General features: G+C 34.5%; 1 protein-coding gene across 2 annotated transcripts in view; it reads right to left on the bottom strand.

Annotated features, from left to right (window-relative positions):
- Positions 1 to 9,494: 9,494 nt before the first annotated feature.
- Positions 9,495 to 20,156, bottom strand: part of LOC135631825 (mitochondrial Rho GTPase 1-like) — a 32,894-nt gene continuing 22,232 nt past the window's right edge. The window contains exons 11-14 of one of the 2 annotated variants that reach the window (XM_065139794.1): positions 18,290 to 18,402; positions 11,478 to 11,628; positions 10,884 to 11,070; positions 9,495 to 9,853 (exon numbers count right to left, since the gene is read on the bottom strand). In XM_065139794.1, the coding sequence (XP_064995866.1) occupies positions 9,777 to 9,853; positions 10,884 to 11,070; positions 11,478 to 11,628; positions 18,290 to 18,402 (528 nt within the window). In that variant the 3' untranslated portion in view covers positions 9,495 to 9,776. The remainder of the gene's footprint in view (positions 9,854 to 10,883; positions 11,071 to 11,477; positions 11,629 to 18,289; positions 18,403 to 20,156) is intronic. The other variant, XM_065139795.1, reaches the window with a different exon arrangement.

The following is a 20,156-nucleotide window of genomic DNA, read 5'->3' as shown; positions in this document are numbered from 1 at the left end:
CAAGCTCATCCGAAGATGAGGAGAAAATCAACAAAGGCGAGGTGGCAAACTACACTTTAACGGTTTTCTACAATGAGGTAAACAACTCAAACGAAACTTCCTTAGTTTACTTTAAAATTACTTGATGTTCTTCATGAGTTGTTTTTAATTTATTTATTTTTAATTATATATATCTTTTTAATTACATGTTTAATGATGTAATGAAAATGTAAAAATAAAATAGGATCATGCTTATAATGCTAGTAATTTTGAAAATGATAATGAAAATTATATATTTTATGATAAAGAAATAAACTGATTAGATTTAAATCTAATGATAATTATATATTTTTCAAGAAGAAATAATTTGTATCTTGATGATTTTTCAATTTTGTTTGAAAATATATTATGTTCAATGAAACCATGCTTGATGTCTTAATAAAAATGTAATGATGATTTGAAAGCATGCTTAACGAGTTTATATTTCAAACTTATGCATGATAGTTTTTACGATCTTTTGAAAGTTCTTTTTAAGTTTTAAAAATGATACATATCTTGATTTGGCATATATGAAAAACTTGAGCATACTTATATGAAATCAATCATATGAATTGAAACACTAAAAAAAGGAAAGCTTTCTCATAGAAAAATTTCTCTACTTTATCGATTTTTCAAAAAGGAGAGATTAATGAATCTATCTATGTTTTTTTTTTATGAATCTCTTGAAAATGATTTTGATTTGATGATTTGAATATGAATGAGTTTTATCTTGATTTTTTAAGATTTATAAATTGAGATTTCTTATATTTAAGTCAAGATTTTATATGCATGAATTGAAATCTTTTTCTCATAAGTTTTTTTATGATTTACTAAAGAGAATATCTTTTTCGAAATTCATGACTTAAATTTTTTTTAAATATCTTTTATTATTTGATCTCCTAAGATTTTCTTTTGATTATTTAAGAGGAGATTTTTTAAAAGAAATCATGCCTTTTAGTATTCACATGATCTTATCTTTCATGATATGATTTTTATGCAATTTCTTGTATTCATCACCCAATTATTTTTTTTGAAGAGATGAAATGAATGTGATGAAATAAAAATATGCATGAAATACAAATGAAAAGTTATGATCATGCATGATAGGATGTAATGTAATTTAACATTTAAATACCATCATAATTTAAAATGCTATGATTTATTGCTAAATTGTTGTATTATGAATGATTGAGTATCTTGTATGATATGATGATTGATATATTGTTAGTATCATGCATAAAGTAAGGATAAAATGTAAGATTTTAAAATTATGCATGTTTTAATTTGAAACTATTATGATGCACAAACATATTGAAAAATGATTGATACTTCAACTTTGTCATGATTTAAAAATTCATGTAAAGAAAAAAAGAATTACAACATTATATTTTTTCCTTCTTTTTGACAATGACAAAGGGGAGATAGCTAGCTTACTAACTAGCTTGCACAAGTCAAGAAGATGCAAAAACTTGTTTACTTGCTTTCACATCTAAAGAGAAGATGCAAACGTACTTCATGTAGCTTGCTTCATGTAAAATATTGTATCTTGCTAGCTTATTATCTTGCATTATTCTTCAAAAATTTGCTAGCCTTCATACTTCAAAGAGAAGTAACACTTGTCAAATTGCTAGCTTGTATGTTGTAAAATAATATAAAATTTTGCTAGCTTGCACTTTTCAAAGGAGGCAAAAATAACACTTCTCAAAAGAGAAGAAAGAGCTTGCTATCTTGAAAATCACTAGCTTGTCTATCTTAAGAAGCAAAAATATAAACTTGCAAAATTTGTAATCATGCACATCTTTAAAATTAATGATGATTTAGTGATTATGCATGTTGTAAAGTGATAGAAAATGGCTAGCATACACTTTCTAAAATGATGATAAATTTTGCTAGCTTGTATGTTGTAGAATATACTATCTTACTACCTTACATATCTAAAATTTGATAGTTTGCATGTTCTAATATGATGTAGCACTTGCTAAATTTTTGCTGATAAAAATGAAGATTATGTTTGTTATGCAATGAGATGAACTTGTATTTTCAAACATTTAAAAGTTACATTTCTCCTTTTTGTTGATGACAAAGGGGGAGAATTATGATCATGTTATGCATGATGACGTGTTACAAATATTCATGATGAATATTTGCAAGGACTTGAATTCAAGGTTCTATCAATATGACATATTGATAGGGGGAGTTTGTTTAAACTCAGGGAGATTGTTTTAACTCCGTCATCAATTGGTTGTCATTATCAAAAAGGGGAAGATTGTTGAATCTCATATTTTGATGATGAAACTAATTGATAATTATTTATGATTTAATCCGTACTTTGAGTGACGTAGGATATTTCGATCAGGGAGAGACAATTAAAGCAAGAAGAATTATGTTAAGCTAAAGGAAAAAATGTCAGAAGATTGGACGTCGGGCCGGAGGATCGGTCGACATATCGATAGAAGGCTTCGGGCCATGGATTCGGGCATCAGGCTAAGAAGAGCGGATATTGCACCAAGGATATCTGAGTTACGGATGTCAACTGGTCGATTAGGCAATAGGCCGCAAGAGAGGTCTATACGTCGAAGAATCGAACAAAGCGTCGATGGACCAATGACATGTCGGACAACATGATTCATTCTTAGTAATAATTATCTAGATCAAAATATGTTTTTATGTGTGCAGGATTAACTATCATAGCAAGGCATAAAACAAAATGAAGTCCCGGAGTCAAGAACGCGATTTCGTTGGGAGTTCGAGAGTTCGTCGGAAGTCCGGACGTTCATCGGAAGTTCTATTAGAATTGATCGAGAAGTCCCGAAGCTTGCCAAAGAAGCTCGTCAGAACTCACTAAGAAGATCATCATGAAGTCCAGGAGCTTGCCGGGAGTCCGTTGGAACATTACCGAGAGATTGTCAAAAGTTCGTCGGAAGCTTGCTGGAAGAAACCTAGACTTACGGACTTTGTTTAGCTTAGTAAATGATTTAAAATTCATAGTTAGTACATAATAGGGATTAGAATTGGGCCAACCCAATTAGGGGACAATTGGGCCAAGTTTCGGCTATGTTGGGCTAAGAGAAAGACTTAAACAATGACCAAACAAATGAAACCGTCATGGCACAATCTCCAAGACTATGTCAAGCGGTGGTACCACTAGTCTGGGCAGTGGTACTACCCAGACTCAGTCTCAGAGACTGTTTGGGCGGTGGTACGACCAATGCAAGCGGTGGTACCGCCCGTACCTTGAAATTTCGGGAGTTTAAATTTTAGGCTCCAAATTTGAATCCATTTGAGGCCTATAAATACCCCAGCTATTCCTGCATGGATAAGTAAGAAATATTATGCAAAACTCTATGATTCTAAAGTTGTAAACCTTAGAAAGTTTAGTTCCATCCTCCTAAAGCTTAAAGAGAGTTCTAAGGAAGGTGTGAGAGGGATACCTTATAAAAGAGGGTTGTAAAAGGTCTTCTCCTATGAAAAGGAGAAGAGGGGTGTAAAAGGTGATTGATCTTTACCTATTGAAGGAAGATCAATAGTGGATGCCGGTGGCCTTGACGGAAGAGGAATCGACGGAGTAGATGTAGGTCACGACGACCGAACCACTATAAAAATCTAGTTTGTGTTTCTCTTGAGCAATTTACTTTAACTGTAAACTACTTTACTTGCTTTATATCCACTATATTCTTCCATGCACTTTCAAAGTTATTACCTTTACGAAATAATTTTTCGTCGGAAATGGATTTAATCGCAACGAAGTTTTGAACCGACGTAATTTTTACCGCTGCACTAATTCACACCCTCCCCCCCCCCCTCTCTCTCTCTCTTAGTGTCGACTCTTTTCCTAACACTATCTATCCTTAGTAATCATATACCTATAGTCCCTCATCTATCAATATCTCAAAGACCGTATATCAGACATAGTGCTGTCAGACCCATATAGTTTCTACTTAAGTCTCGCTCCAATTATATTCTCTCATAGAACTCTTTCTCTCTCAATCTGAATAACCATAGTTAAGGATTTGTCTAAGCAAGAACACATGATATATTCCTCTTATGATACCAAGAGTGAATGATCCTCTGTTGACACTCAATAGCCCTTATAAGGATGGCTACCACTTCTGATGACCAGCTATGCTAGATCTGGAACCTCCAAACTTATAAATTCGGTATCAAAGAGTGGAGTACTCATACAGGACATCTTTAGTGTCTCAAGTCTTAGGACCAGATACACCACTAGAATGATGGAATCACTGTTTGACAATAAGGCATTATCAACCATCTAACATTCTGTGAGCGGATTAATCAATAAACTCATTCTCCAATGAGCACCTGTACTGTATCCCTAGTGTCCCCACACGAGTAGCTATGAGACTAACTGCCTCCATCATATGGATAAGTATATAGCACACTAGTTTGTCCAGTTATCTCGATGTCCCTCTCGAGTAATCTATGACCGAGATTATTTTGGATCTGTGTTTAAAGATGAATTGGTCTCATCACGATCTCATCACGATTCGATTCCCATAGCACAAATTCATGGACATCACAATATATTCATGCAACAGACAATATAAAGTGATAAAATATTAATTAATAATAATAAATAAAAAGACTGTGTCTCAAGTCACATGTGTCATCACTCACGTGATTGGCTTGCAGGGCACCTATGACTAGCAATCTCGATGTCCCTTTCGAGTAACATATGACCAGGATTGTTTATGATCTATGTATAAAGGTGAATCAGTCTCATTATTGTGATCTCATCACGATCCGATTCCTATTGCATAGATCCATGGACATTACTATATATGTGTGTGTGCGCGCAACAAGTAATATAAAGTGATAAAATACCAAAATATAATAGGAAAAAAGAATGCGTATCATGTCACACGTGTCAGTACTTACGTGATTGGCTTAAAAGGCACGTATGACTAGTAGTTTAACATAAAGAAATATAATTAAACTCATTTTTGTCTAAAGTGCAAAATAAAGCGTTCATCGCTTTAGCATTCATAGAAAAATCTTTCTCCAAATCATTTCATTCGTTCATTGGTTTAGAAGATTTTATTTTCAATGATATTCCATAAATTAAAATCCATAGAAACAAGAAAACTCTCATTTGTGTTTTCCAATACGTGTAGTTTGTCTAATTGAACATAGGAGGACGAATGGTAGAGTGACCCTCTATATTATTAGTAAACGTTATTCTCTTGGGTATTATACCAAATGAGAAAAACTTGACTCTGATACTAACTATTAGGACCGTTTTGGCACTAATAGGGGGGGGTGAATCAGTGCTTTCGAAAAATCTCGTTGATTCAAAAATCTCATTCGATAAAGTCTGTATCGGAAAAATGAGTTTAACTTGAAAACATTGTTAAAGTAGTGAGCAAGTAAATTAGTTTGTAATATAATAATATATATAATTTAGAGTTATTGTTTATTTTTGCCCCTATTGTTTTGGCCAAGGACCTCTTAAGCCTTTATGCTTTACTCATATCTAAATAATCCCTACATTTTAAAAAATATAACATCTAAGCCCCTCTCATCAAGTTAGAGTTTACAAATATTAGAGTTTGCTTACATAGCATGCTGGCTCATAATAAATCATTAATATAATGATACAAGTAATTTAAGTTTTTTTTAAAAATGAGACCTCTATCAATAGCGGGAGGATGCATCATTATGGGAGTGACCACCATAAGCAGCACCAAGCCACTGTTGCCTAGTAGGGCATCATACATATGCAACCTCCCACACTAACGGTGAGCTCAGGAGCTTTCGGTCTTGTCTCAAGTAGATGTGCGTCGACTAGTCCAATGTTAGGCACGTAATGGTCTCCCAATCCCTCTTCCTCCTCCTAGGTATTTTTATCCCCACCGCCTCCCATTTCATCCTCTCCTGCGCTCCCACCCGTCGCGCTTATGATGTGATGATCCAGCTCCCTCACCTCCATCTCCGGCCTCTCTTACCTCTGCCTCTCCACCTTTGTCCATCGTTATGGCCTCCATCGTTTCCTCTTCAATAAGCTGGTCAGGGAGAGCGAGCGGGTGCGAGAGGGTTACATAGACCAGCTCAACCGCTCCTTAGACCAGCTCAACCGCTCCTTCAGCTTGCTCTCCGTCTTCATGATGTCGTGCTTCGCAGGGGAGGTGGCTTACAAGGTATGATGGTACTCGTCAAGATCAGAGCAAGTGTCGTTCATGGTGGTGGGCAACGTGGTGGCATGTGCTCTAGAGCTGGTGAGTGACATCCGAAAGCTCTTGAGTTCGTCGTCAACGTGGGAGAGGCTGCGTGCGTACGATGCCCTACTAGGCAGCAGTGACTCGGTGCTACTACTAGTGGTTGCTTCCATGACGATGACTCCTCCCACCATTGATGGAGGCCTCAATTAAAAAAACAAATTTAAATTATACATGTTATTATATTAATGGTTTATTATGACTCAGCATACTACGTAAGTAGACTTTAACGTTTGTTAACTCGGATATGATGAGAGGGGCTTATATAATACGTTATTGAAAATGTATTGGTTATTTTAAATATAAGTAAACTAAAAAGGCTTAAGAGGTTTATGGCTAAAACCACAGGGGTTAATATAGACTTTAATCATAAATTACATGTGTCATTATATTAATGATTTATTGTGAGTCAACATGTAACATAAGTAGACTCTAACATCTCTTAACTCAAACTTGACGAAATGAGCTTATCTGTTATGTTTTTGAAAATGTAGGGGTTATTTTAGACATGAGGAAACCATAAGGACTTAAAAAGTCCATAGTTAAAATCATAAAACTAAAATAGATCTTAACCCTTTTTAAATCACTAATAATGTATTGTAATTGATGGTGATTGAGATATTTATGAGATGATATTTATATGTTAGTTATATTTTCTCCTAAAATAAATTTTAATTTATTAAATGACATTAAGTAGTAAGTTCAAATAATAATTTGAGATGGAGATAATGAGTGTCAACAAATGAAGATAACTTTTGATGAAGTTATATCAAAACATTTGATGAAGTGATAAAAATATAACATGTTAAAAAAATATAAAATGATCTAAATTCTTTGAGTTTTTTTCCATGCTTAATGTTAACATAAGACTTTTACGATTATTTGGTCATGATGTAAGTAATATTGTATCAATGATTATATTATGTAGAAGAGAATATAATAAAAATATCAAACAGAAAAAAGTTGTGTGTGCATAGAAGAATTATAACTATTTATGATGCAAATTTTTTCATGCTGAAAAAATAATAGATATTTATAGTTTCGAAGATGTAGACAAATATAAAAAAAAATTCTATTGGTGTAAAATAGGTAGATAGAGGTCCTTCCCCATTATATAGTAATATCGTTGAATTAGTTTCAACTAAACGTGGTGTTTTGTCAGTTTATTAAAATGAGATATTATATCATGAATTATTTCATTTGGATAGTTGTGGTGTCTTCTTAGAGAGAAACAAAGTGATAAATATGATTAGAATTGACAAGTATTTTCTTGAATTATAGATTATAAATTCGATTAGAAGAAGAATTCTTTATGAAATAAGATTTATTTACTTTATAAATAGCATATGTATCTCAAAACCCTACAGAGAGTATATAGAGGAAAAATAACTTTTAATTCTTCTAGGATCTTATCTTGTAGGTTTAGTGGTATTGAAAGAAAAAAAATAATAAATCTTTATTGGAGAGTTTATAAAGGATTTTTAGCTTCGACAGGTTCATTTGATATAGTTGATTTTTTTTTTCTTATAGTGAAAATTCTAGTTTTATTAAAATTCCACTTTCGAACTATGTAAATCTTACATCAACATTTTAAATTTATGCTTTTGTATTAAAATTGGATTTTTTTTTTTTTTTGGTTTTTTTGTTGCCATTGGGTCTTCTCCCCCAACAACAAACAACCATCGTTGTGGCTATATGGAAATTCAATGTCATATCTTTTTATTTCCTTGCATATCAAAATTTCCCAACTCAACATGGGATACACATTCGTCCCTCTCTTCAGTCTCTTTGCTTTGTAGTAAAATTTTCTTACTTCCTGTCACCATAGAACTTATCATCAACGGCACTATAATAGTATATGCCTACGACTTTTGCTTGTTTAACGTAATTTCAAAAAATTACATCAAAAAAATTATATATTTACCACAATTTGACCATCCGTAACATATAGATTAATCTCATATTACAATTCAACTAACCGACGCGTACTAGAATATGAATCTATACTCTTAGTAACATATCTTTTGATTGTTTTAGCTTCAGTATCATTTTCGATGAGTATTAAGCCTTTGATATAGCAATAAATTGAGATGTCATGCCTTAATTGTTTTTCTATCTAACCCTATACCTAATTTTATTCTTATTATTTTCAAACCCTATAAATAGTCTGCATTTCTCGAAATTAACTTAGGATTCTGGACTAAAATCTGACCTTCACCATTTATCCTGAAAATATTAATAAATCTCCACTTCCTCACAAAATTAACTATAACAAGTAATGTTTCATGTGTAATATTAACTATAACAAAATTAAAAAAAAATGATATGAAAAGTTATACTAGACTATACATAAATCAAAGTTATATTCCACATGTTACTACTAGACATAAATCAAAGAGTAGTCGTTAAATATCTATTAGCTCTCAATTTTTTTATTATATAAAAAGCAAACTATCGAGTTCATAATTTATAAAACAATTTTGGCATATCTATATTTTATAAACTTAACCTTGGCATACGCTTCCATCAGCGCGTAAAAGACAGCATTGAACGAGAAGAGAACTAAGGCAAGGCTGGTGCCACTGTATGGAGGGCTCAGAGAGAGTCTAAGACCGGATACACGAGAGAATAGGCCCATGAACCAAAAAAGAATTAGCGATTCCACCACCAGAGATAGAGCTAAACAACTATAAACCAGGGGCCTAGGTACTCCTATAACATTTGGTATCATTTTGCCATGTTGGACTCTACAAAAAGATTAGCCTAATCATAGTTTTGTTCAGAAATAATGCAACTACATCTTTTGAGATTATCAAGTACTGGAACTCGATAGATTCACCACACTTATAAGCATATAACTATATTTTATGTCATAACTAGGTTAAATGCAACGTGGAAATCCACACGCCTACAGTAGTTCTGAAAGAGCAAAGAAAATGATTTATCCTAGACTGCATAGGTTTTAGTGCCTGATAAAGTCCCGTGGCATTGCATAACCCAGGCAGAGACCGCTCACGTCAAGAAAACACCACAAAATTCAAGCATATGCTGCAGCAGCTGCAACTCTCCACACAATATCATCAGATGCAACATCTCATGGGATCAAAGTCCATATCCATGGGAGCAGGACCTGGAATCCTACTTCCAGAGGGACCTCAATCTGAATAAACTGACAACCTAAGCAAAGAATATGAACAGACATTTAATGGCTAAGAATGCTGAGTCATCTGAAGAAACTCAATATACTGTAATCTGAAAGTGGCATTATAATATAGAATGCTGGGGAAACTCGGTTGGGCCTTCATAAAAAAAAAACACACACACACACTTAAAAAGGCACAAAACTCAGTAGAAAACTACAAGGGAGCACAATAACCATAACTTTTTGCCAAGGCCACCAAGAGTAGCAATGTCCCTGTACAACTAGACCAAAAGGATGGCAAAGAGAAAAGCTCCAGAAGACACCCAAGGCACTACTGCCTTTCTCCATTATTTCCAAGTTTTTTAAAACAATAACCGGTGACCTCAAGCTGATGTGTTCTTTCTTGCTGCATAAATTCGATAAGCACCAAGTCCTACAACTGCTACAGCAGCTCCAACTGCTAGGCAAGAAGCAAGGAGCCTTTAATTAATACTCAATTAAGACAACAGATTGTGTCAGTCAACAACCTGTGCTTTTAAGGCTTTAAAAGATACACAAAGTCACTATCGGTAATTCATGTAATTGCAGGCATGCATGTATACATGTAAATCATGAAGATAATCCATGTTGGTATAAATGCTGATGAAGGCAGGCATGAATGTCACTATAACGCAGGCATGCAGATAGTCAGTCAACAACCTAGGGTTATTGGTATTTTGTCTCCAACACAAATTCTGACAGTTTTTTTGTCACCATATCTTCTAATTCTCACAATGTTTTATTTTAAATCCTTACATACCATAATGCCAATCTCGTTAATGTCAGACTTATACCAAATATACATTCTATCTACTTAATAATTTTCTATATTTTCAACTACCACTTAATTTATTGTTACAGATTAGATGAATTATGAATTATCATTTTAATCATAATAGCATCCAATACTTCTAACAAAATATTCCTATGTTTAGCTATTCTAACCCTATGACCCTTGTTCTACATAGCATCCATGTTAAGATTCCATTGAGCACTACCTATATAGGTTAAGTGAGAATACATTTTATGTTTAATCTGAAAAGTTCTACACTGATAATCAACTAAAGAGAACTCTACTTTTCCTTGGGCATGAACTGACTACAAAAATACATCAACATAGGGTAGCAAAATGGCTCTATAAATAGCAACTGAGTTACAAAACAAATTGATCTGCTTTAGGACAAGATAGGCATACATATTTCAGCAAGATATTCAGTAAATGAACTTTACAAGTGCATTAAAGGAAAGATTGGAATCATTATAAAAAGAACAAGGAGTATCCAACTAATTCATATGGAGAACCAACTCTAACAAGTAAAAGTTCTTGCATGTGATATGTTATTTGAGAAAAATAAAATACAAAAGAGCATGAACAGGCTTATGCCACCGGACATATAAACACAAAATTCCAGAAAATGCAGTTTATTTTATTTAGAGGTTCCAAATAGTACCTGAGACAAACATAAGAGAACGATTAACAAGACGGCGATAATGCTTGCGGCTTTTGCCAGCTTCAGTTTCAGGAATGCTCAGATGGGGCTGTTGTGCAGCACTAACTATCCGGCAGAATACATCATTGTGATCTCTTAATTTCACACTGATGGGTATAGGTGTCTCAATCCCCATATCCTGGCTTACCTGAAGGAACAATGATAGAAAATTAGGGGCATCAGTCATAGCAAGCATATCAAAACAAATTTTAATCAGTTACACAATAGGGTCAAGGAAATAATCAACAAAGAAGATTGACTATAATGTATCTTTTTTTCTTTTTTTGAGAATGTATCAACAGTTGCAGATACATACAAAACAGAAACAGATTCATCATTAACATGGTAGCACTGAAACCTGTATAAACATACAGTAATAACTGGAGGGCCAGGCAACCCTCACTATTCATGGTAAGATCAGTTCAAATAAAGGTTAAAATATGCAAATTATCATGTAGTAAGTACTACCTAATAATTAAATACTTGAATAATCTAATTAATAAATTAAATTGGAAAATGCAAATGAGTGTCAATAAAGATTATCCACAAAAATACCCTTGTTGAATCTTGTACAGCCAAGGGATATGGATCAAGGTCATCCTTGGCAGAAATAATAAGGCAAGGAACTTCAAAGCCAGTATTTTCCCCATGAGAAGCAACTTGCACAAGCAACTCCTTTGTCCTCTTCCATGATTCTTCATCAGAACTACAACAAAGACAAGGATGATTATGTGTAATTCTAAAACTAAAAAAACCAAAACAGTACAGTTGCATGATGAACTGAAGATAATTGCATAAAATTAAGGAAACCAAAGTTATTCAGTATTTACTAAGCTTGAATCAATATATAAGAACGTCACCGAGGAAACAGGAACAAATTCAAATTTTCAAATAGTCATTGATGAAGAAGAACAATTAGAAGCTTGTTTTTATTCACTTTATTTCTACAAAATCAAAATTCAAACAAATACAAGATGAAGAACAATGTTTTTACATAGAGTGAAGCAAATCATGCCAGTTAGAAAACAAACAGTAGCAAAACAAATGTTGATACATTAAGTCAAAAAGATTGTGTTGAGTAAATAAAAGCAAAATAAGAATAAATTTTACATTTTAGAACAAACTGAATTGTATACTCTAGTATGGAGCAAGATGATTAATCTGACAAAAGGGAAATAAAGCCACAATCAAACAGCATTCCTCGAAATGCCATGTAGCAATTCAATCAAACAAACAATGACAATAGCAAAAATATGTAAAGAATGATGATAAGTTACGAGATATTATCTTCTTAAAATTTACCAAATTAAGTGTGAAACACTAAAGTGCTTCACCATGATATAAGAGTGAAAAAAATGTATGTGGCAAGAAACTGAATTTGTTTAGTAAGATTCAAGATGACTAGTCTAAAGGGAAAGAAAAGCAACAATCAAACTGTCATCCTCCAAATCAGTCATGTAGCAATTCATTTAAATGTAAAACAAAAAGTCAGTCATGAAGCAATTCATTCAAATGTAAAACAAAAAGGGGTATTATTTTCTTAAATTTTTCAACGTAAGAGTGAAAGACAAGTACTCCTATGGTATGGTTCAAACATACAAGGAAAAAGTAGTACCATCATAGCTCAACCACGATATGGAATACTTATCTTGTAGACTGGTTTCATGATTGCAATCTCCTGTTTATAACAATTTCTATTCCCAGTAAAGAAGTTACCAAGCATCAAAAGGATAAGGTTACAAGTAGGTTGAAAAAGTAGAGTGACTCCAGGATAGAAATAGTAGATAAAAGATATTTTTTCCCCCAAGAATTTCCCCACTTGTTTATTTACCAATTGAAAAGTAGAGATCTGATGCATGAAGCAAACGGCAACAGAAATATAAGTCATGGCAGAAAGCAATAAACTAAAAGTTGAATGAAATACTAATAAAAACGAAAAAGATAACAAAGTTTACTCAGCCCATAGATTGCCATGCCAATTGGCACATTTCAGCATGTATTAATAGTAAACTTGCGAGAAAGGAATCTGCAAGTTGGTCCGCTCAATTGATTCCTTAAGTTTGGAGATACAGATATCACTTTCAGTTTATGGAATTCCTCTGCACCCTCTAGAAGTCGGTCTTCATATCACCATGAAACAAGTGAGAATGGACTTACTGGAAAAGATGGTCCATGACCCAGTGTTACTCTAAATTGTATCTACATCCAAATCCGTCATAGACATGCAATGACTGTGCACCAATGTGCACTGGATTGCTGTTAGTGTTGTCATTGTTGTGCCTTGTTGCTACTAATTAATTCAGGAGAGGGGATTATGAGATCTCAATGAAAACTACAAAGTTCACAATTTCATGTACCAGTACTGGTCCAACCCATGTTCTGCTACTGTACCAGTCGTGGCTTGGACCAGTCATGTGCTGATACTGTACCAATGATTGTGCATCAATGTGCACTGGATTGCTGTCGGTGTTGCTATTGTTGTGCCTTGTTGCCACTAATTAGTTCAGGATAGGGGATCATGAGATCTCAATGAGTAAAAAGTCAAAAATTTCGTGTGCAGGCACTGGTCCGAGCCATGTGCTGGTACTGTACCAGTCATGGCTCAGACCAGTACAATAACAGTCTGCTCTGATGTACCGAGTGTTGGTTTGCCGGTACATACCGAATCCCATAAAAGCCTAAAACAGGTTGAAAGAAAAAACAGAAACTGCTCGGTACAGAGCCTGTGCCTCTCTGTACCAGGCATACCATAGTACCATAACATATCCATCTTGCAAACCTTGCCACATGTACCTCTAAACCTGAGACGAACCATTATATAAGTTAATGGTTTTGCCAATTTGGTCCAGTTCACTGCCAATTTTGATATAACTTCTTTTCTGACAAAATACCATGCTGAAAAATAATTTTTAATTGAATTTCCTGATTCAGGTTTGCATATAACCAAATTAGTTTCTCCCACAAATTAAATTGAATATGGTGCAAGTTGAACTAAGCATAATTAGACTAAATTTTTAAATATATATCTGTAATAGCCAGTAATTTCAATAGGTGCTTGGGCGAGGCGAGGCAAGGCTCGAGCGCCTCGCTTCATTTCTAGGCGGCGCGCTTGAAAGAGGCCAGGCGTCGGGCACTTTGGGCGAGCGCCCGGGTTAAACCAGGCGACCGAACTAGTGTTTTAGGTCTGGTTCGGTCTCCGGTGCTTTAGTTGGTTCAATCGAACTAACTAAAGCACCGATATCCTTCCTCTCGCGACTTCCCTAACCCTAACCCTCTTGTTCGAGTCCTTCGATTGGTGGATAATAAAAATAAGCCTGTAATGGGATATATTTATGAGGCTATGGATATAGCAAAGGAGACGATTAAAAGGTCTTTCAATGAAAATAAAGAAAAATATGAGAAAATTTTTACAATCATTAGCGAAAGATGGAATTGTCAACTTCATCGTCCCTTACATACAACAGGATATTATTTGAACCCTAAATTCTTTTATAAGATTAAATCTGTTGAGTTTGATGTAAAAATTTTGGATGGGTTATATCAATGCATTGCAAGATTAGTTTTAAACTTGAGGTGCAAGATAAGATTATTCGTGAATTATCTCTATATAAAAATGTCGAAGGTCTTTTTGGAATTCCAATGACAGTTCGATCTAGGACAACTACATCTCCAGGTATTAATAATTTGATATAATTAATTTCATCTATAGTATGTTACTATGTTATTGCTAATAATAACATAAATTTTGCAACTAAATGGTGGAGTCTATTTGGAAATTCTACCCCAAACTTACAGCAATTTGCTATCAAAGTACTTAGTTTGACATGTAGTGCTTCGGGTTGTGAGCGAAACTGGAGTGCCTTTGAGTATGTAAGGATCACTAAATATTTTTGTTTCAATTAATTTATTTATTTAGATATATATATTAATATATTTTTAAATTATATGACATAATAAATTCACTCAAAAAGAAGAAATCGGTTAGAACATCAACGATTACACGATCTTGATTACATAAAGTATAACCAAGCTTTGAAGGCTCGTCATGATTTGCAAAATAGAATTGATCCAATCTCATTATAAGATATTGATGATCCAAATAAATGGTTGGTGGGAGAAATGGGTGCCAACTTGCAAGATGTCAAAGACGAGCTTCAAGTGCTGGAAAATTATAAACATATACAAGACAGATGACAAAAAGAAAAATGAATCCAAAAGAATCAAGCTTGGCTCCTGCTATGGTTGAAAACATAGAGAATGAAACATATTTTGATGAAGAGGAAGAGGACGAATTCAATAAAGATGATTTGTATAAAAATGACAATAATATTGATTATGATGAATGACTTTGATGTAAAATTTTATTGTTTTGAATTTTGAGACTTTTTGTTAATGTGACATTGTGATTTTGTACCTTAGATTTTCTTAATTTAATAGTATATTTTTATTTAAATAATTATATTTATTAATTATATTATATTTTTTATATTTTAGCGTCTCGCTTCGCTCGAGTGAGCACCTAGCACCTCAGGTGTTTTGAGACCGTGACGCCTAACGCATTTTAAATCACTGGTAATAGCATATACTTTTAGCAAACTGCAGAACTTTTTTTTTTTTCCTCTTGTTGAGTTGTCAATTGGATATGCAACACTACTAGAACCACAAATGATAACTTTTATCAAATGATACCAGTTCCTTACTCCCCAATGATGTCAGGTGGTATGGGTCAATATACCGCACAATATTCCGATACAATACGGTCCAATTAGTCACCAAGCATGTGTGAAACCGAGATGATATACATGGTTGGGACATTTTGCAAGCTTTATAATACTAGCTGCCTTATGAAATATCCCGAAAGAATTAAGAAGAATCTTCAAATCTAACTGTTCAAGTCTTACCAACAGTGTTGTTGTTGGCTGTCCTTCCACAATCTAAGTGACTCGATGTACCGATAATAGTGCTACATGGTATCTCACAACTAGTGTCAATGCTAGTAAAAATTATCAATACCTATTCTAGTGTCAATGACTATAGCACTTATTAAACTCTTAATTGTACTATTCTAGTATGAAAGACATTATAATTTAGAATTTGCATCTTTAATGTTTCTAAGTTATTCTACAAACTTAATTTCCATTATTTCATATTTTCATAACATTAAAATAATAAGTACATATTGTTTTCCATTATTCTTCTTTATTGAACAACTGACATGCAATTACATCAGATTCTCATGTTTTTGTCTAATAATAATTAGGACAGAACCAACAATTGAGCATTTACTCAAAATTTTACCATAACATTTGGTATCTAATCTTAAAAACATAAAAAACCAGAACATAAGTTAAAATATTATTATAACAACAACAAAAAATAATATATTTAAGTCACTAACCGTAAAAAGAATTGGTCCTTAATGAGTCCAGTTTAAACCTGTGAAAGTCCGGTTCACGTCTTACCGCCCAATAAGCATTGTACCAAAACAGGATGGTCCAAGCATCAGTTCACAATCTGAATGGTAAATACCAGCTAGTACATACCAGTTTGAGTGAAATGAAGAACATTGGTACTATCTTCTTATTTAGTTAAATACTCATCAACTGTACTCCAACTTTTTTAACTGTTTATTACTTATTATTTAGTTAAAAAAATTGAAAGAATTTTTTATTACATCAAGTGGCGTATATGACACTCACACGTTTACTTTATAATGTTCATATATGTCTTTGGACTTTCTTGTGAGCATCTGCTACTAATGTACAGGTCTTGCGCTTCTTATACATATCACAGGTAATCATAACAGAATTTCTAAATTTTATGAATAATAAAAATATGCTACATCAGGCCCAAGATTATTGAACCTAGCAATGAAATAAAACGATGAATTGCAAATGAGCCCATTACAATGGTCATCATACTATCCAGTGATTGAAAAAGACGCTCGGGCGCTCGCCTAGGCGCTCGGGCGAGGCGAGGCGAGGCCCGAGCGCCTAGGTAAACCAAGGCGACCGAACCAGGATTTTAGGTCTGGTTCGGTCCTGGTTCGGTTGGTTAGTTGGTTCAATCAAACCAACTAAACCGATATAACCCTTACCCAACCCTAACCCCCTGCCGCTGCCACTCCCGATCCCGATCCCGATCTCGCTGCTCGCCGCTGTCGCTGCTCGCAAATGCTGCCTCTGTCGCCGCTCGCGCCTCCCGTTGCTCGCCACTCCTGCTCCCGCTGCCGCTGCTCGCCGCTGTCGCTGCTCACAAACGCTACCTCTATCACCGCTCGCGCCTCCCATTGCTCGCCGCTGTCGCTGCTCGCAAACGTTGTCGTTGTCGCCACTCGCGCCTCCCGCTGCTTGTCGCTCCCGCTCCCTTTCCCGCTGCCGCTGCTGCTGCCGTTGCTCGTCGCTGCCGCTGCCGCCACTGCTTCCTCGTTTCTCAGTCAGCAGGCTCAATATACAGTATACTGTTAATATCAAGTTTCTTTGAAATGATTAATTTTCAATACTATTAATAGATTTTTCTTAATTTAATAGCATATTTTTATTTAAAATTTTAAATAATTATATTTATTAATTATATTATATATTTTTATATTTTAGCGCCTCGCTTCGCTCGAGCGAGCGCCTAGCACCTCAGGCATTTTTGGACCTTGACGCCTAACGCTATTTAAATCACTAATACTATCCTTAAAAATTATGCAAATAGATATGACCGTCCACATAGCTCATGTTGGCAGAAAATCAGAAGCTATGAATAGACTGAAGTGCAAAGCATAACTCACATGACAGAACCCTCACATGTATCAGGGAGCTTGCTCACTAATAAGGTAGAAATGTGAAAAAAGGAAATAAAATGTAAAGCCAAGATAATTTGTACGAAAAACAACTATATGCATGATATGAACAAATGGTGGACTTAAATAATCAAGGCAGATTATGACGTTATGTAATGAAATTTTACAATTGATTTTTATTTGCTAGATGTCCAAAAAACACTTGAATTTATGCAACTGAAGATGCAAAAAATGTAGATAAACATTCTACATGTATGTGCAAAATATAAAGTAATGACTGGCTCAATTTATGCAACTGAAGATGCAAAAAATGTAGATAAACATTCTACCAACACGTGCTACAGATACCAAAGAACAAACACTCATTTCATCAATCAGACTGAAACTATCTTTCTAAATCTAAGTGATCAATTATTTTTGAAAAATACAAGGATATTAAGAATTCATCAGCCGAAGTTAAATGAATTCTCAAGTCTTAAGAAGGTTCACTCTGTATAATTCAAAAATTGTTGGAATGCACACTTATAAACAAATGAAAATATAAAAAGTTCATTAACTACAGCCAACAATTTAATACCTGTCATGAACAAATACAGCTATGTCGCAGGCTGCTAAAGACTCCTTATTAGAAAGGAGGTTCTTGACTTCAGTTTCTGGAATCTCTCGCATCACGAGTGTCTTTTTCTCACCCTTCATAAGCACAACACTAGAAATCAGAGATGGAAAAAAGAAACACGGAACTTGTTCTAGAAAACAAACAAGAAAATATACAGTTTCAAGATTCAGTTTGTTTTTTGCAGTTTATGGTTGTTTTTACAACCAAGTGAATTATCAGGTAGTGAAAACTGAAAAGACTATATCACTTCACAAAGAAACTATGGTTTAAAGTTTCAGCAATACTGGTCCGATAGGTGATTGCTACATAAACCAGGCAATCTCACATGGTCTGATCCAAAACAGAGCTTATTGCATGGTAAGCTTACTGTACCAACCTTATCGGGCGATAAGCTGACCAATGCAAAGCTATATTTGGTGAAAAGCCTAACGTTTGATATACTGGAACATTTTGTTTATTTTAATAAGATGTTGACAGCTGTTTCATCTTTTTTCTTTCCCCCTCCATCCGTGTAACCTCCTATTCTCCTCATCTTCTGCCAACCAGTACTAATCTGTACCGATACTCGGTAAGCTATATGGTACCAGTACTCATGGTTCGCCTTACTAGTCCATACCAGTATACCGACCAGCCATCAATATGGTATGTACCAAGTCATACCAACGTACCAACACATGGTATGATAGGGTATGCTGATATACCAGCATGTACCACCCATACCAGTCCTCTATCAGACTGGTACATACTGCTCCGTATGATACATACCACCCGTACCAAGTGATATACTGCATTACAGTGAACCTTGCTAGTACTATGCCAGTCCAGCTGCTGACTAACGTTGGCACTGGACGGAAATTTTATTCAATGAGGGAGACACAATAAGCTGTACCAGAATATAATTTAATACAAGCTCATCTAAGGGCACAAATATCATACAAACAATTCTCAATTGATGCACCATATCAGACAACTGGTCGTATTGTGAATGTGAAACAGTCTAGTAGAGAACACAGGTCTAGAAAGATAGGCAAACACATATGAAAGATGCAAACAAAGGAAGAAAATGATGAATTGGCAAGAAACTTGTAATTCTTGAGTCTCGAAAGATGTAATTTTCTAATAGCCAACCTATACAAAAATATAAGCAAAATCTATCAAGTATGAGAGACAACATATCAAACAATTGCTAAGAATGTGTAGTTAGCAGAGAACACAGGTGTGGAAGATAGGTAAATGCATGCAGAAAATGCAAATAAATGAAAATTAGAAATGTTTTGGCAAGAAACTCTAGAAAATATGCAAATTTTTAACAGCCTACCTATCAAACGATATAGTCAAGATTGTACAAAGTAAAATAAATTTTAGACAGAGATAAGCTAAGTTATTGTTCAGGTCCAAGCTAAAACCTAGACCAAATTCATTTCCAGATGGTTTCTGCTGGATCAGCAGTTCGGCTTTCAGTCTAGTTTCAGCTGAAAAGATCTAGTACTGTCATTTGGTGTAACAACATAATACAACCTCATATGCTACCAATATTTGAAAAATTGCTTGAAGTTATAACTCTACTACACATAAACACATGTCTTGTGTAAACCAGCATAAAAAATGAGCAACAGGCCAACACTAGTCTACATTAAGCCTCATATGCCACACACTAAGATCATGTTGAATCCAGGTTAGCATGAAATATGACGTGTGTCACGCCTTGCACACCACGTGGCAATCACACTCCCGACGATGTGTATGGTTTGGTATATGGGCACATACCTATTCACTGTGCTCTGTTAGAACCGTTTCGACAATAAAATGGGGAGTTGAATTAGTGCTT

This window comes from Musa acuminata, chromosome BXJ3-2 (genome assembly GCF_036884655.1).
Source record: "Musa acuminata AAA Group cultivar baxijiao chromosome BXJ3-2, Cavendish_Baxijiao_AAA, whole genome shotgun sequence".
Lineage (NCBI taxonomy): Eukaryota > Viridiplantae > Streptophyta > Magnoliopsida > Zingiberales > Musaceae > Musa > Musa acuminata.
The sequence above is the reverse complement of the archived record's forward strand: the minus strand, read 5'-3'. Positions and strand labels throughout refer to the sequence as shown.